The sequence below is a fragment of the Sylvia atricapilla genome, chromosome 24 (genome assembly GCF_009819655.1).
Source record: "Sylvia atricapilla isolate bSylAtr1 chromosome 24, bSylAtr1.pri, whole genome shotgun sequence".
NCBI classification, from domain to species: domain Eukaryota; kingdom Metazoa; phylum Chordata; class Aves; order Passeriformes; family Sylviidae; genus Sylvia; species Sylvia atricapilla.
This window is the reverse complement of record NC_089163.1, coordinates 1,750,023-1,772,649: the sequence shown is the minus strand read 5'-3', so window position 1 is coordinate 1,772,649 and position 22,627 is coordinate 1,750,023. Positions and strand designations below refer to the sequence as shown.

Here is a 22,627-nt window from a genome sequence, read left to right as displayed (position 1 = left end):
AAAGGCCCGGCATCGCCCCCGGAGGGGACAAACCCGACACCCACCGCGGATCGCCAAAAACACCTCGGGGAGCCCCGGCGGCGACAAAGCGACGCCGGTGACACCAAGGGGAGGGTCCCCGGTCCCCACGCCTCCGGGGCCACCTGCGGGCCACGGGGGCGGGTGACGGTGCGGGCGGAGCTCCCGCAGCCCGGCCCCGCCTCGCACAGAAACTTTCCGTCGGCGCCGGGCGCTCGGCGGGAGCCCGGAGCGGGGCCGGGGCTGCAGCAGGAGCCGGAGCCGAGCCGAGCCGAGCCGGGCGGGCCCGGCCCTATGGGCAGCGGCTGCCGGCGGTGCGGGGCGCTGCGGGGCGCTGCGGGGCGCTGCCCGCCGCGGCCATGTCCGCCGGGGCTGCACCTGCGGCGGCCGGACAACGGGACCCGGAGCCGGGCGGCGGAGGCTCGGCGGGGCTTACCGGGGCTCCCCCCAAGAAGAAGAAGGCCCGAAAGAACTCGCTGCGCCGGGCTTTCAGCTGGTTCCGAGATCGGCGGAGACGGCCCAAGGACGGCAACAGCTCGGGAGGGACGGAGGGAGCAGGTGAGGAGCGGGAGGGGAGGTGGCCACGGTGGCACTTCAGGAGGGGTCACGGTGGTGGCAGCGGTGGAGGTGAGCGAGGAGATTTCAGGGAGGTGTCGTGGTGGTGGTGGCTGAGGAGGGGTCACGGTGGTGGCCACGGTGGGGTCACGGTGGTGGCCACGGTGGCGTTGGAGTGATGGCCAAGCGTGGAGTGGCGGCTGTGGGATGGGCAGGGAGGTGTCGGGGTGGTGTTCACAGCGGTGGTGGCCAAGGAGGGACAAGGCTGGTGGCCGTGGAGGGCTCAGGGTGGTGGCTGAGGGGTTGTGGCAGTGGCCAAGGAGGAGTCGCAGCAGTGGCCAAGGAGGTGGTGAAGGAGAGGTCAAGGTGGTGGCCGTGGAGGTGTTACAGTGGAAGCCAAAGTGGGTCAGGGCGCTGACCCTGGAGGTGACCAAAGGGGGGTCACCATGATGGCTGAGGTGATGGTGGCCACGGACGTGGCTAAAAAGGGGACTCAGAGGTGCTGGTCATGGTGGTGGCCAGGTGGGGTGGAGTTACTGGCCGTGGTGGCAGCAGGGGTGGCTGCAGGGGGGGAGGGAGGTGACAGCCGTGGTGGCAGTGGCCATGGTGGCCATGGTGGCAGCAGGATGGATCCGGCAGTCCCCGGCACAATCTCGCCCCGGCCCCGAGGGCTGGTGCTGCTTCACTGGGTAGGTTCTCCCTGCGCTGAGTCAGAAGGTCACTGGGGCTGAGGGAAATCTGGAGGGGTGCCAGCCGCTGCCACCTCCTCCTCCTCCTCCTCCTCCTCCTCCTCCTCCTCCTCCTCCTCCTCCTCCTCCTCCTGGGCTGGGTGTTTGCGTGCTCCAGGTGTGGCCCTTCCTGTGCCAGATATGGCCCTCACCCTGGCCCGTTGTGGGTGCTGCCTCCCGCGCCCCGTCACGTCCCTGCCACCAGGACAGCCCTGCAGGGCTCGGGGTGCCCTCTCTTCACCATCCTGGAGCCGTGTTTTGGGGATCCACAGGCTCAGGCAGCTTTGGCAGAGCCGTGGCTGCCGGCTTGTCTGGTCACGCTCCTCTCCTCAGCGGTTTTTTTGGCAGGAGTTGATGTCCCAACAAGGCAGGGATCACCCCAAAACCTCTCCCACCCCACGCTGTCGGGGACACTGTCTGTGTCACACCCCTGCCCGCCCTGCAGGCACCTCTGGCAGGGATGTTTTGGCTCTTTTGCCAAGGGAGAGGCCTCTTCTGTGGCACCCAAGTGCAGCAGGATTCTGTCAGCTGGGACTTTCTCCCTCAGTTTGCTCCAGGGAGTGAATTTCCAGGCGTCCAAACCAGATACAGGCACGTTTGCTGCATGGAGAAGCACACAGGGATCTGTGATAGGACAGGAAAGGGAAAAGAGGCTTGGGAAGAGCTGAGCTCCCTGCTGGGCTGATCCATGGGATGCTGCTGGTGGCTCCTTCCCGGCCCTCCGTGTGTGGACGCCGCTGCCACAGCCCAGCACTGAAACCTGAGCAGAAAAAACGAGATGTGCTGGAGCATGTGATGTTCCTCTCCACGGCAGAAACGCCCCCAGCAGCTCTGCCAGCCTTTTTTTTTTCCTTTTTTTTTTTTTTTTCCTTTCCCTGAAGTTGTACCGTTCACCAGCTAATCCTCAAAATGCCAAGTCACGGCCTGTCAGGGTCACAGCTTGGGGACCTCCTGGCTGCTCTCTGTGCCAGCCAGGGCTCTGTCACTGCACTGTCACCCTGCTGTCCCATCAGATGTGTCCAGGACAGCTGTCCTGAGTGCCCACAGCCCGTTCTGGTGATGGAGAGGCCATTCAGTGCCCCAACCCTGGGGACTCTTCCCCTCTGCCATCCCATGGGATGAAAGCTGCCCCGAATTCCCTGGCCTCTCCACTGGTGCACCAGGAGAAGCAGCACAGCTGTGCAGTGGTTGCAGCTTGCCTGCATGACTGAATCACCCTCCCCGTGCAATTCCAGCAGGGAGAACACGTCAGGAGCCCCTCCCTGCTCCAGCGCCTCCGGCTCCGCTGCATCCTCGGGCTTACCCCTATCCATCCCTGTGGGATGGGGGATAAAGTTGCCCTGGAGGAGGAGGATCAGGATGCCTCAAGACCCTGGGCTGAGCTGTGGGAAGGGAAGGAGCGTCAGCCCCGGGGGTTTTCCGGGGGTTTTCCGGCTGTGCCACACGCGGCTCTGACCTGCCCGGAGGCAGCGACATCACGAGCCTTCGTGCAGCAGGACCAGCTGGGAATTTTTCCAACCATCAGCTGGGAGCTGTGGGAGGGGGAGAGCTGCAGCAGGCTCGGAGTGCTCTCAGCTTTCCCTGTGTGAGGGATTTTAGCTCAGGCCCCGCAATTCCCCGTCACCTTCTCCCTTCCCGCAGGTGGATTTGGTCACGGATTTGGGAACAGGGTGTGTTCAGACCATCCTGGTGATGGGGAGGGGGAGTAGGATGGCTCCCAGGGATGGGAGAGAGGGAATTCAGCACAGGGCACGTGGATCAGGGCTCGTTGCTGAGCTGTGGGTGCCGGTGAGGTCGGCATTGCTCAGCACTGAAATCACGGCAGCGGGAGGATGAGAGCATTTCCACTTTGGATCAATCCCGTGGGTCCGGCCATCAGCCAGCCCGTCTCTGGCTGCCCAAACAGCTGAGCCGTGGAGAGGAAAGGCTCTGGAATCCCACTGCTGGGCCAGCAGCAGCCACCTCTCCAGGGGACAGCTCTGGGAGCAGCGGGGAATGGCTGATCCCGGCTGGAATTGCATCCTCGGGATGCTCGGCCCTGTTTGGATGGATGGGCCCTGCTGGCTGCAGGTGGTATCCCAGCTCCTCGCCGGTCCAAGCCTGGTTATTTCCACAAGAACCTTTGGAGGCAGAGGAGTGATTAAGCCCCGGGGTCGGAGCTGAGGCGGGGAGAGCAGCCGGGGCTGTGCCAAGGGTCAGACCCAGAGGATTTGGAGGTGCCCCACCATTCCCGCTGCCTGGGCTGGATTTTTGGGTGCAGAGATGTAAATAAACACAGCTCTGGGATGAAGGATGAGCTGGTGCTGGGATCCAGTGGTTTTAGTCCGGTTTTTTTGGCCGCTGCTTTATCCGGCTTTCGCAACGCTCTTCTTAATTCCTTGATGAAGTAAAGGAATCGATGTTCCAGAAATATTAAATTAGGATTGGCTTTTTTTTTTTTTTTTTTTTTAATTTTCGTTTTTGATGCCAGCTTAGTCCGGCAGCAGTGATTTCCTGACTGGGGCAGAGGGATAGTGATGTTAAAAATAAAGCTTTCAATGCTCACAGCTGCTTTGTAACAGCAGCAAGTGCTTGTTGGGGCTGGGGATTTGCCATGTGCAGGGTGAGCAGAGGGCAGAGGGGCTGGGCTGTGGTGGGGATCGTGCTCAGCTCCTCCATGGAAAAGGTTTTTAAGCACTGGGAGGTGTTCAAGAAACAACTGGACGTGGCACTCAGTGCTCTGGGCTGGTTGACAAGGTGGGGTTTGATCACAGATTGATCTTGATGATCTTGGAGGGTTTTTCCAACCTCAAAAACTCTGTGATTCGGCGCTGGTGACACTCGATGCCGTGGGGTGCACGTGAGCCCTCAAGGAAATGTGGGGCTGAGCTGTGGAATCTCCCCGGACAATTATTTCCTCCATCCTCTGCTGCCGTGCACGGTTTGGTGTAAACACAAGGCTTGAGTTTAGCCTTGAGCTTCTGAGCTCAAAGGAGAGGGGAGAGGCACGGGGATTGTTCCTCTGTGTGTGTGTGTGTGTGTGGGAATGAGTTTGTTAATCTGCCAGAGGCAGAGAGTGACACTTCAGCAAATGTGAGCAGCAGGAATCCCCTGGCTGGCCTGGCCTGGCACCGGCGAACAAAGAGAGGTGTGTCTGCAACCACAGCTATTCCACCTGGAGACAAGCGGGAGAATGACTCCTGAGAATAACGTTCCATAAGAGCCGATAAAAGGATTTCAGCGGGGTCATGTTTCCCCCTGGAAGGGAGGTCTGATTTCATAAGACAATATCATCATTGACTCTGACTCCGGCGGCGATGGGAACACAACCCGCTGCAAGGTGAAGAGCTGGGCAAGGATGAAGTGAAAAACCATTTCCCTGCCAAGCAGGAGCAGGAGCCTTGGGCTGCTGTGCTGGGATAAAACCCACCTCACCCTGAGCAGGGAGCTGAGCTCCCTCCACCTCTGTGGGCTGGAGCCGGACCTGTCATCAGCAGAGCCGGCCTGGACTCCAGCTGGAGCAGGAAATCATCTGAAACCCTCCTGGTTATGTATTTCTGTTAATGATTGGGGATCTCAAGTGGGGTTTTTGTGTTACCTTTGCCTCGCTGAGCTTTACTTCCCCGTGAAGGGAACAAGGGCTGAATTCCTTTCTCCTTCAGGCAGCTCAGCTCCTGCTCTGTGTTTGCTCGGAGGTGGTCCTGGGTTTAGAAAACTCCAGAAGGTGAAACACCAGGGGGGATGGATGGGGAGCACCAGGAGGGACAGATGTGTCCCCTGTGACTGCACAGAGGGGTCCCCATGGCCGCTGTGACCAAGGGAATGTGTGACTTTGGGCAGATCAGATGTGCTTGGGGCAGGTCACGCTGTGCTGACCAGATCTGTATCTCACAAACTGCTTCTCTGCTGCTCCAAGCTCTTATCAGGAGTTCTCTCAGTGAGCAAAACCAGGGATTTCTGGCCTGGAGAAGAGATTCCGCCTGGAAATCAGCATCTCTGGGCCTCAGCTCCCTATTCTCACACATCCCTCGTGTGCTGGGGAGGCTTCAAGTGCTTCTCTTCCCTTCTCCTTTGGGCTGCACTGAGGTTCTAGCACAGGGCAAAGAATTTGGGGCTCAGCTCTCCCCAGGCCCCCAGAGCCGGATTTCTGCTCACAGCGACAAAACCCACGTCTGGGATGCAGGATAGAGCAGGCTGCCCACACATTTGAGCGGGGTTTGTGCCCTCAAACAGCAGTGGGGCAGCTCAGTGGGGTCTATGGGGCTGCTGGAGCCTCCCCAGCTATGGGGCTGCTCTCAGCCCCGAAAATTCAGCCCAACGAGGAGCTGGAGCTTGGCTCGGCGTGGCTGCGAGTTACCCCATCACAGAGGAGCCACGCTGGGTATTTTTGGCAGCCGTGGGCCCCGCGGGGTGCCCGGGGCTCGGCTCCTTCCCGCAGCTCTGCCGGCACATCCCCGGCGCTGCCTGGGGGCGGTGACGGTGGCCGCGTTCCCTGAGCAAGTGCTGGCACGGAGGGCATCTGTTTTGGGAGTGGAGGGGGGAAGTGTCGTCCCTGGATCTGGGGCAGGCTCCAGCCTCTCTGTTCCTCCCAGGGAGAGAAACACAAGAGCTGCAGCTCGAGGTTTGTCCTGTGTGGCTGCAGAGGAGCTCCCTGGGGCACTGCGGGAGGGGTTCCATGGTTTGGGATGGATATCCCAGGGATCCTGGAAGCTGCTGGGCAGCGGGAGGAAGCCTCGTCCCAGCCTGGAGATGCTCCTGGCTAAGCAGAGGAGAAATCATGTCCCACAGTCACTGAGAGAGCTGTGATCTGCTGCTCTTGTGGCCGTGACCTTGTCTCATCCCCAAGGTGGAGGGGCTGTCCTGTGAACGGGGCACAGCCAGTAATGGAAAACAGGGAATATTTTCCCATCGGAGCCCCTCATCTCCCTAAGAGCTCCCACAGCAGACGGGGCAGCAAACCCACGGGGACAGTCCCTGCCCAGCTGAGCGTGCCCTGGGCACCCAACCAAGCTGGTGAGCAGCTGAACCATCAATATTTCCACCGCCGAGGAGAAGACTGAAGTCCAAAGATTAATTCGGTGCCGATCACCTTGGGACGTCAGGACAAAGCTGCTGGTTGATCTTTAATTTTTTTAATTTTTTTTTTTCCTTTCTTTCTTGCACCACCTCCCCGGTTTTATGCCTTTCCCACAAAACCCTCCTTCCTATTTATCCCAGCCTTTGATGAATCACCTAAGGAACACAAACACTGCCAGCAGGAATTGCCCACCGCTGCCTGCCTGGCTGACCCCTCCCTGCCCTCGCAGCATTTAATGTTCTAATTAAAAACCAGCAGGGGAAAAGTGGCCTTCGGGAAGGGGCCGTGGAGGGGCTTGTCCGGGAGGTGTGGGCAGCTTTTTTGGAGCACAATCGCTGCCGGTGGAGCGGGGATTGGAGGCGGGGAGAGGCCGAGGTGCAGCCGGGGAGGGCACGGGAAGGTGCCGGCGGTGTGAGCGAGATGCTCGTGACTCTCCCCAGAACCAGGAGAGCGGCCGAGGGGTTCCCACCCACCCGGGGCTGGCGTGTGGCTGCTCGCCCTGATTTTGGGCAGCGGCCCGACCCAGCCCGTGCCCTCGGGCGCTTTGCTCCAGCCTTGGTAATCCTGTCCTAACCTTTTGCCGAGCTGGGTGAGGTGTCCCCCCTCCCCAAAAGCCACCAAGAGGGGATGCTTGGAGCCGCGGTGGTTGGAGCTGGGGACAGCCAGAAGTGATGGCAAACTCCCGGGAGGCGCGGGGTGGAAATCCCTGCTCGGGGATGTTTGTTGGGCCACCGGGGCGTCTCCCTTGAGCCCGCTCAGCCTCTGTGTGTCACCCAACCATCCCCGGCGGAGGGATGGGGCTGGGAGGGTGCTGTGGGATGCGCCGGGTGATCCCGCCCCTCCTCTCTCTGCCCGTACCATTGGCTCCGGCGCTGCCGCTTTGGCGAGCTCTCAGCTCCGCCGGGATCCGGAGGGATGGCAACCGGCGGCTGAGAACGAACCGCCGCCGTCCTCCGTTGTACCGGGGCCTCCCGGGTCACGCCGGAGCCCGCTCGGTTCGGCCATGTAGCACCGCGGTGCCCTCCACCCGGCCGCGGTGGAGGCGGCGGCGGCCTCATGGGCAACGCGCACCGCAAGAGGAGCCCGGCGGCCACCAAACCCGGCTCCTCCTGGCCCTTCGGCCGGGCCGGCAAACCCAGGGCAGGTAGGAACCGTGAGGATGGCTCCGGGATGGAGAACGGAGGGTGGTCTCCCTTTAGGGGGAGTTGGAAGGGAAAGTTGGCTGCTTGTGTTCTGCGGGGTTGGGAAGGAGAGGGGAGTGAAGGGGAGGCTTGGTTCTGGGTGCTGCCGGTGCCGGGGGGGCAGGAGGAGCCCCCCGAGCGCAGGGTGGGAGCTGGGGGAGCCCCCCTGGCTGCGGGCAGGGCTGTGCCGGGGAGCAGCTCGCCGCGCTATCAGGACGGGATCAGCTGAATTAGTTACTGATTTGTTTTCCGAGTGGGATCCCAGCGCTGCCAGCGTCGCTTTCCCGATCCCCTGTTGCCATGTCGTGCCTCGGTTTCTCTCGCTGTGCCGCGGGGATCTGGGAGGGTTCGCAGGGGTTGTTCCCTCCTCTCTCCCCGCCGCCGTCCCCTCGCTGTCTGTCTGTCTGTCCGCACACCGATTGCTTCGCTGCTTTATGCTCCATCTCCGTGGATGCCACTGGATAGCCCAGGAGGAAGCAGGGACCGAGATTTTTCCTGCAGGGAGAAGGTCCCACGGCAGGCCGGACCCACCCGCGGAACAATGAACCCCGTGGGGTGCCGTGAGCTCCCTCCGTGGCTCCTCCATCAGAGCAGGGTGATGCCAGCAGAGGAGGTCTCTCGCAGTGCCAATGTCCCCATCCCGGTGGGGACTCCCCCACCGGTGTCATTAGACTGTCCCTGTGTCCCCAGCCCAGCCTGAGCCAAGGAGGAGACCTGGCAGGAGCGTGGGCAGGATCACAGGAACAGGGTTAGCAGGACCGAGGGGTGGTAACCGGGAGGTTTTCCCACACCAGCCCCGTGGGATCCTCCTGTCCCTCCTGCCCTTTTCCCTCAGTGCTCACAGGCAGCAGCTCCCAGGTGTGTGAGCCCGGCTGTCCTCAGGGTGAACACGGTCTGGAGTCAACTCTGCCCAGGTTCGGGGACACCACTCCGAGCAAAACCATCCCAAAGGTGGGGCCTGGGATGGGGAGACCCCGCAGGTGCACAGGGAGAGAGTTCCAGAACGTCCTGGCTGAGAACATCCGCTCAGTGCCCGGGGAAACTGAGGCAGGAGGCTCACACACCGCCCGTGGCCGTGCAGGGACAGCGTCTCCTTCACTGCAGCCCCTCCACCATCCACCTCTCCTCCCCGGCTGGCTGCAGGCTCCTCTCTGCTGCACTTGTCCTCTTGTGGTCTCCACGCAGGAAGGTGCCATTGGCCAGGCTGGGCTGGCGCTGCAATCCCCGGGCACATCCTCACCCTTTCCATGTGACATTCCTGCCCACACCTCCATCTCCTGCCAGCCTTGGGTGTCCCTTCTCAATGCCCTGAGCCAGGGCCGCCTGGGACAAGCGCTGCTCCATGTGGGATTCCCTGGAATGGGCGGGATGCGGGACTGGTCCAGCCGGGGCTCATCCTGGGAGGTGAGCTCCGGCGTTGGGGCCGAAGGCCGTGGGGTGGAAGGTGCTGAGAAAACATGGGGCGAGTTGTGTTTGTTCTCTGCCACGGCTCCATGGCAACGGCGCGGCGGCCACAAAGCCAAAGAATTTGCATTGTGTCGCTTCAGCATTTCGGAGGGTGCAGCCGGGATCACCGGCTGGGGGCAGGGTGTGCCGGCACCCTCGGGGCGCTCCTGTCTCCCCCTGACAGACCCCGGCCGCCTCTGCGTGTGGGGCTGGAGAAGAATTGCATGTGGCAGGCGGCTGGACCAGTGTCCCCAGTTCCTGTCTCTCTGGTGACTGGAAGTTTAATTTGGTGCTGCGGTGGTTGGTGCATCAGGGCGCTGGCAGATGGTTTTGTGTCTGTGCCGTGTGTGCAGCACCTTTGGGTGCTGAGGGGACAGAGCAGGGGTCCCCAAGGACAGGGTGGGCACAGCTGAGGGCTCCGGGGTGGCTCTGCCGCTGTCCCCTGCCCGAGCCCACCCGTTCTGCCCCACCAGCGCCAAACCCACGCACCCCTGGCAGAGCCTGCCTCCATCCGGGGGCATCCCCAGCCTCTCGTCCCTGGGCTCCTCCACGCCAGGGAAGGTCCTTGAGGCTCAGGGAGAACCGAAGCCTCTTATCGCCTCCTTATCGGGACTCCCCGCCGGGCCCTGCTGAGTCAGGGCGCAGGAACGTGGCCGCTGGCCAGGCTGTGCCCCGCGCAGGCAGCGGGGATGCGGCCGCGGCCGCCGCCGAGCTCTGGGTGCGGGGTCACCCTCGGTGGCCGATGGGGGGATAAAAATAAAAATAATCATGGAATGGTTTGATTTGGAAGGGATCTTGAAGCGCTCATGGCGTTCCACTCCCCACCGTGAGCAGGGGACACCTTCCACTCTCCCAGGCTGCTCCAGGCTGGATCCTAACCACTTCCAGGGATGGGTTATCCAGGGGTGAGCTGTGTGCTGCTGTGAGCGGCCCCGGCAGCAGCAGCAGCAGCCTCTCGGCAGCTCCTGCGGGGCAGCTCCGGTGTGGGCTGAGCAGCTCTGTGCTCCTTCGCAGCCTCTCCCCGTGCCAGACCCACGCTGGGCCGGCTCCGCAAACAGCCGGGGAGGAGGAGGAGGAGGAGGAGGAGGAGGAGGAGGAGGAGGAGGGCAGGGGCCGCTCCCAGCGGGGGACACGCTGAGATTTACACAGGCGCTTTCTCCAGGCACCGGCCAACATCCCGCTGTGGCCGGGACATCCGAGCCCTTGCCGGTGTCCCTCCTGCTCCCGGAGCAGAGGAGATCCGCGGGTGTCCCCGGCAGGCAGCTGTCACGGCTCTGGGCTGTGCCATGCCGTGCCGTGCCGTGCCGTGCCGTGCCGTGCCGGCTTGGCACGCTCCCGTCACCGACAGGCAGGGATGGGACCGCCCTGTGGCTCTCTGGTTGTCCCCCACCCCATCTCGGTGGCAGCTCCTCTCCCTGCTCCCACACGGCCGTGTCCGTGTCAGAGGGAGGATCGGCACCTCCGCAGAGTTTTCCTTGGAAAAGCCCCGAGGGTTTGGGCGCCGCTTGCGAGGACGGGGGATCCGTGCACGGGAAAAAACCTGCAACGTCTTGTCCTTAATCCGTCTCTGCTGGGTTTGCTCCTGCGTGGAGCCAGGTGCCTGCTGTGACAGGCAAACGCCTCTGCCGAGGCAGGAGCGCCTGGTGCCCTGCAAACAACGCCGGGCATGACGGCACGGCCCGGGGACAGCCAGCCCCGAGCGCCCCGAGAGCTGGAGGACACCCAGATAGGGCACCGGGAGTGACAAAAACTCTGAAAAGTGAAAGGAGATGTTGGTGGCCCACTCCTGGTCACACGTGGGTGTCACCCTCTGTGTCTTCCCAGGCTCTGCCCGCGGCTCTCTCCCCTCCCCGCGCTCCCCATCTGGGATGTTGCCGCCCGGATCCGGCTCCTGGCTGGAGAAGGCTGTTATTTACCTTCAAACCTGTTTGGTGGCTTCTCCCGGGGAGGGGACGAGCTCAGGGTGGGGACGTGGTGGGCTGGAGGCTCTCTGGGCTGTTGGAGGGGCCGGGAGGGAGGCACAGCCGAGCATTGGGGTGGTCCTGCCCCGGGACCTCTCAGGTGTGCTGCCAGCTGGATGCGGGATAACTCAGGGAGCAGGAGACACTCTGTGTCACCTCAGGGCTGGCTGTGGGGCCAGTGTGGGACAGCAGCGAGGTCAGGGCCCCTTGCACAACCCCGTGTGCTCCTGTCATGACAGCAGCCGTGGCTGCAGGCGACTGGAGCCACGGCTCTGCTCCAAGCAGCATTTCTCCCTGCACCAGCTCCCTGGCCAGACCCTGTGGCTCACCGAGGTGATACCAGACAGCTTTCCCCGCTGTGATTTAGAGGAAGGAAAAAAAAAAAACCCAAAAAACAACCCTATCCAAGTTTGTTTTCCCAGTTGAGATTAATTTTAGTTCAGCCTCTGCGTGGGATCGTGTTTGAGAGCCGAGCCAGCAGCGTGGATCGGGTGGTGTTTATTTGCTCGGTGGAGATGTTTTCGTGGCTGGAGCAGCCCCCCAGGTGTGGCCCGGGGCACGCTGGCGGCAGGGGCTGTGTGACCAGCGCCACCGTAAATATTATTGTGTTCCTGCCCTGCCTGGAGTGCTCAGGGCCCCGCGGTGTGTCCCAGGGTGTGGATCCTGTGCTGAGACAAGGATTTAGGGAACGGGTTGGTTGTCTTTAGGGGCTCCCGGACACCCTGAAGAGCTGCAGGTTGCAAAGGGAGCAGAGGGACAGGATGCTGGAGCAGAGGGGCTGGATAGGGTCCCTTCCAAATGAGAATATTCCGTGATACTGGAGCACAGCTCTGCCAGGCTCCATCCATGTCCTGACACCTCCGTGCAGCTCTCAGGAATGGGGTTCACGGTGCACCCCACCGGTGTTATCCACTCCTGTGACTTCTGCAGGCAGCAGGGAAAGAGAGAGCAGTCCCCAGGTGCTGGGAGGGACCCCCAGAGTGGCTGGAGAGCACCAACCCGTGGGGCAGGGGGGCTCCTCGCTGCCGGCAGAAGGGAGGCAAAGGCTCCATCCCGCTGAGCAGCAGGACACAGCCGGCTTCTCCTGGGGACCTCGCAGCCCCTTCCCGCCCCCCTCCTCCCCATTTTTGGGCGGTGAGTCAGTGGCGGTGGAGGCGCGGGCAGGGAGCCGCTGCCGCCGCAGGACCCGCGCCGTGCGGGGCGCAGGCAAGTCGGGGCAGTGCCGAGCAGGCAGAGATGGATGTTCGCCGCCGAGCACGGCCAAACCTGCTCGCAGGAGGCACAGGCCTGGCGAGGAGGGGGACAGGAGCTGGGATTTTCTCCCCTGGCTCTCTCCAGGTGAAGAGCAGCAGCGTGAGAGCTGTTTAAAGAAAGACTGGATGTGGCACTCGGTGCCGTGATCTGGTGGAGGTGTTAGGGGAGGAGTTGGACTCGGTGATCTTGAAGGTCTCTTCCAACAAGAAATCCTGTGATTCTGTGCGAGTTCTGTCCGCAGCATCGGGCTGGGGGGCCCTGGCCGTGTTCCTGTGGGGTCTCAGCTCTAGTGCAGCGATTCCCATTCTCACTCTGGTACCTGTCTCAGGCAGAGCTGAAAGCCTGGGCTTTCCCTGCCCTTCCTGTCTTGCTCCAGGGATGCTCTGCTCCCTCCAGACCACCCCTGGCCCTGGCAGCAGCAGGTACCAGCTCCGAGCCCATCCCCGAGAGGGTGAGATGCCATCGCTGAGAACCCTCCGGTTCCTTATCTGGGAGAATCCCTGGCCACGTGTGGCCGAGGCACGTGTGTCAGCTGAGCCCGGAGGGCACGGGGTGATCCAGGATGCACCGCAAGGAATGCGCAGGGCCCGGGACACCGGCTCCAACCGGGCGTGTTGCTACCAGCAGAGGCTGCAGCTGCAGCGCCTTCCCCAGCCCACCGGGACCTGCAGGATCGGGGCTCTCTCCCTCCTGGATTCCCCCTCCTGTTCCCAGCAGGTTTCTCTGCGTGTTGACAGAGCCGGGGTGAGGCGGGCTGGGTGAGGATGATGAGGTAGCGAAGGTCACAGGGAGTGGGAGAAGGGGAGGCTGCTCTTTGTGGCCTGCCCCGGCTCAGTCCCGAGTTATCCTTTGGCACTTTGCAGCCACCCGTGCTGAGCTCCTCCTCAGCGGTGTCACACTGGGCAGAGGGACACGTCTCCCTCGGTGAGGGATGTTCTCCAGCTCCTCAGTGTGGGCAGTGGGCCACAGGCAGGGAGGTGGAGCAGGGCCAGGCTCTCTGCCAGCCCCTGGGAATGTCCTCACAGCGCTGGAAGCAGCTTCCACGTGCACTGCCATCAGCAGACCTGCGGGCCCAAAGCCCTGCCGCGCCTGGGCCCTGCACCAGCAGCACAGGAGGGGCTGTCTCCCTTTGCTGGGGGAGCTCCTGGTGCCATGCAGGGAGAGCCTGTTGCAGTTCCATCACTGTGAAGCTGGACCCTTCCCTGTGGAGCCAGGAGCAGTGTCCCTCTCTGCTGCCACCACCCGTGGTCCTTTCTGGGCTCATGACAGAGCAGAGGGCAGTGCTCAGCGCAGCACGTGGCTGCCTGCTTTGTGCATCCTCAGCCCTTTCATTATGTCCTTTTCCCACTTGTGTTGTGGAAAGAGCTGGGGAATATCTACCCACGGCCACCGACACCTTCTGGGGCAGCTTGTGGGCAGCAGGGCCCAGCTGCAGGGCACAGCTGGAGCAGCTGCTGGGTCAGGCACAGCCAGGGAGCTGCTGGTGTTTGGGGCCATGGCCATATCAGAATTCCAGAGAAGAAATCCTGGCTGAGGCCAGAGCTGCCTGGCTGGAGACACAGAGATGCCCTTCACAAGGTCAAAGTGTCCCTTGGGCTGCTCAGTCACTGCCTGGGGCCTGCTGGGACCCTGTGTTGGGTGACTGTGCTCTGTCTGCAGCCCACACTGTGTCATGCCTGAATAAACCCTGGGCACAGCCCGTGGGGAGCCGCAGGGCAGGGGACAGAGGGGTTGGCACAAGGACAGGGCTGCCTGCTGGGCAAAACCCGGGTGCTGCTCACCTTTTGGGGTAAAACACCTGGAAATAGGGGGGATGGAGCTCCCAGAGGTGCCGGGCACCCACTACCCTGGGAGCATCTCCATGGTGGGGACAGTGCCAGGGCAGTGCCACTGTGTGACCGCCTGGCGTTTCTGCCCCTGCTTTCACCTGCCTCCGCAGCAGCAGCTGGAGCTACTGGTTAGACTGGTCCCGGACCTGGTTTACCCCAGTGCTGCCAGCCCTTGTGACCGTGACGTGGCCTCGTCCCTAAGGACAAACACCCTTTGCCCTGTGTGTTTCCTGCCAGGAATGGGGCATGGTCCTGGGGGGGTCACTGGGAACAGGCCGGGGTGGGGACCGTGACACTGCTGCCTGTGCTGTGTCATAGCCCAAGGTGGAAAAGCCTCCCAGTTCCTCCCAGTTTGGCCACCCTATCGTGGAAACAAGCAACTGGTTTGCAGCGCTGCTGTGCCCAGCAGGGTCCTGGGGAGGGGGGTCTCAGGGGTCCGAGAGGGAGGAGCAGGGGAAATGCTGGCCCTGAGCCTGGAAGAACAGATCCCTGTGGTGTGTGCCGTGCGTGGGAGGAGGCGGGAGGGCCGGGGGCAGCGAGCCGGAGGCCAGAGGAGGGGCTCCCCTCTTCCCTTCTGCCGCGGCCGAGGAGCGCGGTGGGCGCAGCTGGGACTGTCCCCTCCTGCCACCGCGCAGCCGTCCCCGGCTCGGGCTCATCCCTGCTCGCAAACAGCTGCGCCGGAGCGTCTTCGCCTGGCCGAGCATCCTCCCGCCCGTGCGGATGAGGACGGGAGGAGGGAGCTGGGGGCCGCCGGCATCCGCCCCGCCGGCACACGCCGGGTGAGAGCAGCCTCGGCACAATAGGCTGAGCTTCTTCGGGGGGCTGCGGAGCCCCCCACATTCGCTGGGGACCAGACCCTCTCCCCGGCCACCATGGTGGTTTTCATGGGTAGGAACCTCTCCTCGCTTCTGGCTTTCTTCAAGAAGAAGGGTGAGTGAGCAGCGGGCGGGGAGGGAGGCAGGGAGCAGAGCCTTGTCCTTACACAACCCCTGCCCGCCGGGACCCCCCCCGAGCTGGCCCGGGGTGTTCGCCCACCCGCGGAGGGCAGGGGGCTGCCATCCCCGGGGGAGGGCAGGGAAGGTCACCCCAGCCTTGGCCTCTCCCGCCGCGGAGTTCCCGGAATAAATCACTGCGCTCCTCTCCCCGCAAAGGCAGCTCCGAGCGTGTTTGGGGGGCGTCAGACGAGGGGCTGCCGAAAGCGGGGGAGAAAAGAGGATTAGGAACGTGATGCTCAGGGATGCTGTGGGTGTCTTGTGTGCCCCGCAGGGATTTTCCACCAGGAGAAGGGGACCCGTGTGGCGGCACCCGCCGTGCCGGGCTGGCCGTGCCCCGGTGCCCGCTCACACCGCGGGTGCTGGCGGAGGCAGAGGCCGGCATGGCGGCAGGGCGGGAGGCTCCATTGTTCCATCCTTCTCCTTTGTGTGCTGGAGCTCGGCTGCCTCGCTGCCTGGCTGGGCTGGCCCTGAGACGACCGGGGGACAAGGGGGACAAGGGGGACAAGGGGTGCTGTGTGCTGCTGGCCATGCTGAGCAGCAGGTGCCCCGGGGTGCCACCGCCAGCCGCGACGGTTTCCTGCACTCGCCCTTCCCTTCCTCAAAATTGTCTTTTTTTTTGTTGTTTTTCTGGGCAGGAAGAGTTTGAGGCTTTGCTCAGGCTTGTGGGCAGGAGCGGGCAGGGCTGTGGCACTGTGCTGCAGTGATGCCCGGGCTGGGTGATGCCAGGGCTGGGTGATGCCAGGGCTGGGTGATGCCAGGGTAACCCCTGGCTTTGGGCATCCCAGGGTGCTGCTGGTGGTGGCTGTGAGGAAGGGGACTGCAAGGCAGAGAGTGAAGGCTCCGTGCTGCCCCAGGCGTGGCAGATGGAGTGTTCAGCATCCGATGGGGTTTAAAGCAAGGATTTGGGTCCTTTGGGATCTCTGCTGCTGGATGTGCCTCAGTTTCCCTCTTCTGTGCAGTTCCCAGCCTGCCTGGGCATGGGGGGAGCCCCTGCTGTCGGGGTGATGAGCAAGGCCTGGGAATGACGCAATGCTCCGAAGGGAAAGTCATGTTTGTTCCATCCACATTTAATCCCTTGCTGTGCTGCCCATTCCCTGCTCAGCCGCCCCGAGCCCCACACAATTCCCTGCCTCGTTAGCTCCTAACGAAGGCGCTGGGGAAGGAGTCATCCCACACCCCAGCACCGCTCTGGTGGTGGGCAGAAAACCAGCGGAGACATCCTGACTCCGGAATATCGACCGGCAGGGATGGGATTTCTCCGGGTGTTTCCAGCGCCTGGTTTGGAGCTGAGCGCGATAATGTCATCACGGCGGTGGCTGTCACCACCCGGGTGACAGTGTGGGTTGGGACACACTGCTGGCAGCGTGGCCGTGTCCCCCCAGCCCAGCTGACCCCGCTGTCCCCCGCAGGCGCTGCCAAGGGCGAGGGTGAGAAGCGGCTGAGCGTGCAGTACACTGCGGGTGAGGAATGTCCCGACAACGTCTTCTTCCCCAGCACACGGCCCCCGCACCTGGAGGAGCTGCACAACCAGGCCCAGCAGGGCCTCAAGTCCCTGCAGCACCAGGGTAGGTGTCCCCAGCCCCAGGGTGGCCTTGGGGACATGGCAGAAGGGCTGTCCCCAGCTCCTGGCTGGCTGGGCAGTGTGGGCGGCGCACGGGGCTGACCGGAGTCCAGTGCTGGTGGCTGGGCTGTGCAGGGGCCACTGCCAGCTCTCAGCTGCTTCCCCCAGCTCCCCTGGAGGGGTTGACCTTCTGTCTTCCCTCCACAGAGAAGCAGAAACAGACCAAAAGTGCCTGGGACCACGGGGACACCAGCAGCCTCCAGGTGAGCCCTGCCAAGAGGTGCTCTTGGGTTGCCCTGGGGGTGACGAGACACAGGGTGGCTCTTCTGTCCTGCCTGGGTGGTGTTTGGGGACAGACAAGCAACCCACTGAGGTGGCAGGACCATGTCCAGGGGGGTTTTGGGGCTGGAATTGGCTGTGTGTCCCTTGGTGTTGTCCCCTTTGCCCCATGACAAGCCGTTCTCCCCACCCTCAGCTTTGGCAGGTCCTGCTCTGCCCTGTGGGGCTCTGCCGAGGTCCCCCCTGTGCCTGCATCCCTCTGTCCCTCTGTCCCACCCCCACTGGTGTCCCCTGGGAGCCCTGACCGAGGAGGGGTGACGTGGTGGAATGATGGGGACTGTTTGCCATATCCAGCCCCGGTGCCTGTGCCCCTCCCTGGCTGCTGACGAGGAGAAACTCCTCCTCTTTTGGCCAAGCTGAGCTTTGGCAATCCCTGACCCCGCTGCCAGTGCCTCACCCACATGTGTTTGCTCAAGCTGTTGCCTCTGTTGGCTCCCAGCCCCTTTAACCCCTTGGAAGTGGGGGACTGGAAACCCCAGGATGGGCAGAGCCAAGGGGGAAGTGAGGTGGAGGGGTCAGGTTAACTCTGAATTTTCTCATCCCCAACCTCTACCCGTGCCAGGGATGGTTTGGAGGGATGGGGACGCTGGAAGGTGTTTCCAGCATGGGGCTGTGTCCAGGGAGTGCTGGGGATCCTGCCTGTCCCTGTCCCACACCCCTGTCCCAGCCGTGGCAGCCCTCCAGCCCTGGGCTCCCAGCAGGGCTGGGAACACCCATGGACTCGTTCTGGGCTTGGCATAGGGACGAGCCTGGCACTTCCTTCAGGTGCTCCCTGCATGCAGCAGAGCCCGTTTCTCCTGCTCTCTGGGGGGCTGCAGAGCCGTGCAGGGTCCCAGGGGCTGCTCCCAGCCCTGCTCCTGGTGGGAGGACTCTGGATGCCGGCGTGGCTGACTCAGCCTTTGGCCCTCGGAAAAGCTTTTGTCTCGGCTGCAGAGTCAGTTCGCGGCAGGGAAGGGGCCTGGCCGGGGCTGGGGCAGCTCTGTCCCCTCAGCCCGGGGTCTGCTGAGCCCACTGTGTCTCCACAGTCCTGTGCATCCTCGGAGGATGACAGCCTGTCCTTCCGGAGCCGGGCAACCTCCTGTGCCACGGACAGCACCTCTGAGGATGCCCTGTCCATCCGCTCCGAGATGATCCAGCGCAAAGGTACCCGGCTGGGGGCTGCGGGATGGGGCTCGAGAGGGGCTTTGGGGAGTGTGGTACGGAGCTGGGCTCTGCCTTGGTGTGGCCACGAGCCAGGGCAGGGGTTTGGGGGCCCTTGGGAGAGATGAGAGCAGCTCTGGCTGAGTCAGAGCGTTGGGGCTGGGCGAGGGGGATGGACGGACAGACAGACACCGTCTCCTCCCTGCTCAGACTGTTCGGTTGGTGCCTCTCTGGGCTGTTCCAGTGCCTGAGCCTGGCTTGCCCCAGAGCATTTCTGGCAGTGGGAAGTGCTGGGATACTGGGGACACTGGGGACACCCTGACCAGGGCCCCCCTCACACCGGCTGGACCCTCTCACACCTCTTGCAGGTTCCACCTTCCGACCACACGACTCCTTTTCCAAATCCTCAGAGAGGGCTGGCAAGAAGAGGAAGGACAGGAGGACAACAGTGCTGGGCATCCCCCAGCATGTCCATAAGGAGCTGGGTAAGCTTTGGGGGCAAGGGGGGATTTTTAGGATTTCTGTTTGCCTTGCTTTGGGATCACGCTGAGGTCACCTCTCCCTGCTCCCAGGTCTCAGGAACAGCCATGGAGCCAAGGGACATCCTGAAGCAGATGGGCGAGGGCCAGCGGGCCGGGGGGATGGCCAGGCAGTGCAGCCCCTGCTGAATGGGGGGCAGGTGTCCGGGGATGCCGTCCGCATCCCCACCATCGACGGGAAGCTGCAGCCTCTGCCCGTGGCCGGCGGCGCCCGCGTCTGCCTGGGAGTGCTGGAGGAGGCAGATGCAGCCCTGCAGAAGCACATCAACAAGGTTTACTACGACGACAGCTTGCTGGGGAGGAAGACAGCGGCCAAGCTGTCACCCATGATGAGGCCGAAGTCACTGGCTGTGCCGGGCATGACCACCTATGCCAACCCCCCGGAGATGCTGGTGGGTCCAGTCATGTCCATCTCGCCCCAGGGCACCTACATGTCCAAGATCATCCCCAACGCCATCCTGCCACCCATGGTGGACGTGGTGGCCCTGACGAGCAGCAGCGTGCGGACGCTGAGCCGCTGCAGCCTGGTGTCGTCCAGCCCGGCCTCGGTGCGCTCCCTGTCCCGCTTCTCGGAGCGCAGCGCCCGCAGCCGCGAGCCCTCCTCCTCCAGCGACAACTGGAGCCACTCGCAGTCCACGGAGACCATCGTGTCCAACAGCTCCACCATCTCCTCCCAGGGCGGCTGCGACCACCGGCAGCCCGAGGTGGGGCCGCACGGAGAGGCAGATGTGGCAGCTCGCTCCGACACTGACCAAATCAGCATCTACAGCTCCACCAGCTACGCCAGCTCCTGCTCCAAACCCGCTGCCGGCCTCGCTCCTGCGGCCACCGGGCTCCTGGCTGTGGGCAGCGGCCGCACGTCCCCCGCCTACAGCACCAGCAGCCAGGCGGACGGCTCGGACACGGCCAGCCTGGCCAGCGAGCGCTCCTCCACCCGCAGCGTCTCCCTCAGGAAGATGAAGAAGCCCCCGGCCCCTCCCCGCAGGACCTACTCGCTGCACCAGAAGGCTGACGGCGAGCCCAAGGTGCTGGGGTTGCCCCCCAGGCCCGACCGGCGGCCCCAGCGGGAGAGCAGCGGGCCCTGGTCCCCGCACCCCGTGCCCTTCAGCCCCACGGGCGAGGATGAGGTGTTCTCCCCGTCGCTGAGCGAGACCAGCAGCCTCCGCTCGGAGAGCCTGGTCGGCGCCGGCTCCCCCGAGGCCTCGCGGGGCCGCCCCGGGGTGACGGTGGTGCTGAGGGAGCCCCAAGCTCAGGCCAAGTGGAGCTGCCCCGACGGCTCTGACCGCACCATGTCCCCTTCCAGCGGCTACTCCAGCCAGAGCGGGACACCCACACTGCCCACCAAGGGGTTGGGACCTCCAGCTGTGTCCCCGGGCAAGTCTCAGCCCCAGAAGCCGGAGCGGGTCTGCTCCCTGCAGTCGCCTGCGCTCTCCGTGTCCTCCTCCCTCACCTCCATCTCCTCCTCGGCCTCGGACCCGACCCCTCCCGAGGCGCTGAGCGGTCGCTCAGACCGCTTCATCATCCCGCCGCACCCCAAGGTTCCCGCTCCCTTCTCCCCGCCGCCCACCAAGCCCCAGCAGCCGCCGCCTTCCACCAGCTCCCTGCAGCCCTCACAAACCCCTCCAGCGCCCAGCACTGCCGGCCAGGAGCCCTCGGCCAAGCCCAGCGGCAAGTCCCCACCTCCATCCCCGCCGCCTGCCTACCAGCCGCCTCCCCCGCCGGCCAAGAAGGTGGAAGGGAGCCCGCAGAGCAGCAGCGAGCCCCTCACCGACCCCGCCTGGCCCCCGCCGCCGCCGCCCACCGCCGAGGAGCACGACCTCTCCATGGCAGACTTCCCTCCTCCGGATGAATCCTATCTCTGCAGCCTGCCCGATGCCACCTCGGCGCCTTTGGACGGGCAGACGGCCACAGCGAGCCCGGGAGCCGCGTCTTCATCATCTCAGCAGCAAAACCCACCCAGCGGAGCTCCAGAGCCTCCTGCCGAGCCCCTTCCCACGGCCGCCGTGCCCCCGCCACCGCCGCCTCTGCCGCCGCCCTCGGCTCCGGCCCTGCCGCCCCAAATCAGCCTTAAGAAGGCGGCCAACGGCCCACGGGCAGAGGCCGCCAAGAAGGAGCCGGTGTCGCGGAGCAAGAGCGGCCCGGCGGCCAAGGAGGACGCCAGCCTGCCCATCGTCACCCCGTCGCTGCTGCAGATGGTGAGGCTGCGCTCCGTCAGCGTGGAGCCCGCGGCCGGAGCCGGGGCCGGAGCCGGGGCCGAGGAGCGGCCGGTCCCGCAGAAGCCCGTCCGCCGCTCGCTGTCCACACGGCAGCCTCCTCCTCCTCCTGCCCAAGACACGGTGCCTTCCAACCAGCTCCACCACGCCGTGCACCTCAAGGCCGCCGCCTTGGCCTCCGCAGAGGCCGAGAAGCCGGCGAGCGGCCGAGCGGTCCAGCCCGGCCCCGAGGGGCCGCCCGGCGATGGGCAGCTGTCCCCCAGGAACAAATCGCCGGCCTCCACCGCCAGCTTCATCTTCGCCAAGAGCTCCAGGAAGCTGGTGATCGAGACGGCCTCGTCTCCCGAGGCACAGGCCGACCTGAAGAGGAACTTGGTGGCCGAGCTGATGAATTTCTCGGGGCAGCGCTCGACAGCCCCGGCTGCTGCCGCCCCGCCGGGCCCCGGGAAGGCACAAACCCAGCGGAAACCAGGCAAGATCCCTCCTCCGGTGGCCAAGAAGCCTTCGCTTGGCTCGGGGCCGGCTCCTGCCCCGAAGGCACCGGGAGCAGAGGCGTTGGGCTCCCCAGTGCCCGACGGGGATGCCAAGGTGGAGGAGAGCAGGACTAAGAGCGAGCTGGCGGGGACGGAGGGCAGGAACGCCGCGGAGCCGCCGGCTCAGAGCCTCCCTGCACAAGGTACGTGGGCTGGGAGCCACGGGGTGATGATGCTGCTGGAGGTTCGGCCTCGCTGCTCAGGATCCTGAGCTGTACATTGCCAAGTCATAAATTCCTAAAGTTAGCCACCCGGCTGTGGGAAGCTGGGATTCAGGGTGGCTGATGGGCTCTTCCCTTTCTCCCTTGCAGATGGACGGGGAGAGACGGCCTGAAGGACGACGCTGCAGGACTGGAGCCCCCAAGGACAGGAATCCAAATCTCTCAGGGACCTGGGCAGGTCAACGGACGAGTGTGGAACTGGCAACTAACTTAATACAGGAAGCAAACAGCCTTAGCCTCCACGGCCTTGATATTTATGCAAAAATGGTGTTGGTTTCACTTTCCTAAGTACTACAGCTTTATTTTGCTTTTTTTTTTTTAAACTGGAATCGAGGCCCATGCCCAGAGCCAGCACCTCCTCCCTGCCAAGCTGATGCTTGGTCTGGGTGTGTGGAGCCGAGCAGCCACACCCAGAAGAGTTTGGGGACCGAAGACACCGGAGCTGGAGCCACTGCTGCTGGACAGAATTCCTGCAAGGAATGGAAGCACTTTGGACAAGGGAATGGGAAAGCTTTGGGCACAAGAGCGCCTGGGGAGATGCAGACAGGAACAGGAGGGGATGGAGGTGCTGGCTGGGAGGGACCAGGGCTTTGGCTCTTCGTGGAAAGACGTAAGGGGCTGGTGGCCAGCACTGGCCCCGGCCACTCGCCACTGCCCGGCAGGAAGAAGGGCCTGGCTGTCCCTCGAGCTGGCCCTGGGCTCTGGGATAGAGCCTTGATTCTGTTTCTGTAACCTCGGGTCACATTTTGATTTCTTTGATTGTAAAAAAAACAAAACAAAACAAAAAACGGAACGATAACCAAACGAAGCAACAAACCCAACCAAACCAAACCAAACCAAACTGAACCAAAAGCAACTGACCCTCTGCCGCCGAGTAGCTGCTCAGAGCTCTGTACCTGGCTGGTAAAAATAATGACCGAAGCTTGCTGCCTCCTGTTCTTCCTGGTTTATGGTTGCAGGTCCCTTCTGGGTGGTGCTGAGCTCCAGGGACACCCTTGGGCTGGCTCCCAGCACAACTGCCCAGTAAAACTCTGGAGCAGGGCTGCCTGCCAGCTCTC

The 22,627-nt window shown here is 63.6% G+C and overlaps 1 protein-coding gene across 3 annotated transcripts; it reads left to right on the top strand.

Annotated features, from left to right (window-relative positions):
- The first annotated feature begins 362 nt into the window (after positions 1 to 362).
- NHSL3 (NHS like 3) lies at positions 363 to 22,490 on the top strand. 3 transcript variants are annotated; one of them, XM_066335363.1, is made up of 7 exons: positions 363 to 576; positions 16,433 to 16,588; positions 16,792 to 16,847; positions 17,949 to 18,066; positions 18,432 to 18,548; positions 18,636 to 21,491; positions 21,660 to 22,490. In XM_066335363.1, the coding sequence occupies exons 1-7, from the start codon at positions 378 to 380 to the stop codon at positions 21,680 to 21,682; spliced, it is 3,525 nt and encodes a 1,174-aa protein (XP_066191460.1). In that variant the 5' UTR covers positions 363 to 377; the 3' UTR covers positions 21,683 to 22,490. The 3 variants fall into 3 exon arrangements, with proteins under 3 accessions (XP_066191460.1, XP_066191461.1, XP_066191462.1); XM_066335364.1 differs by lacking the exon at positions 363 to 576 and adding an exon at positions 7,324 to 7,501; XM_066335365.1 differs by lacking the exon at positions 363 to 576 and adding an exon at positions 14,430 to 14,958.
- The last annotated feature ends 137 nt before the right edge of the window (positions 22,491 to 22,627 follow it).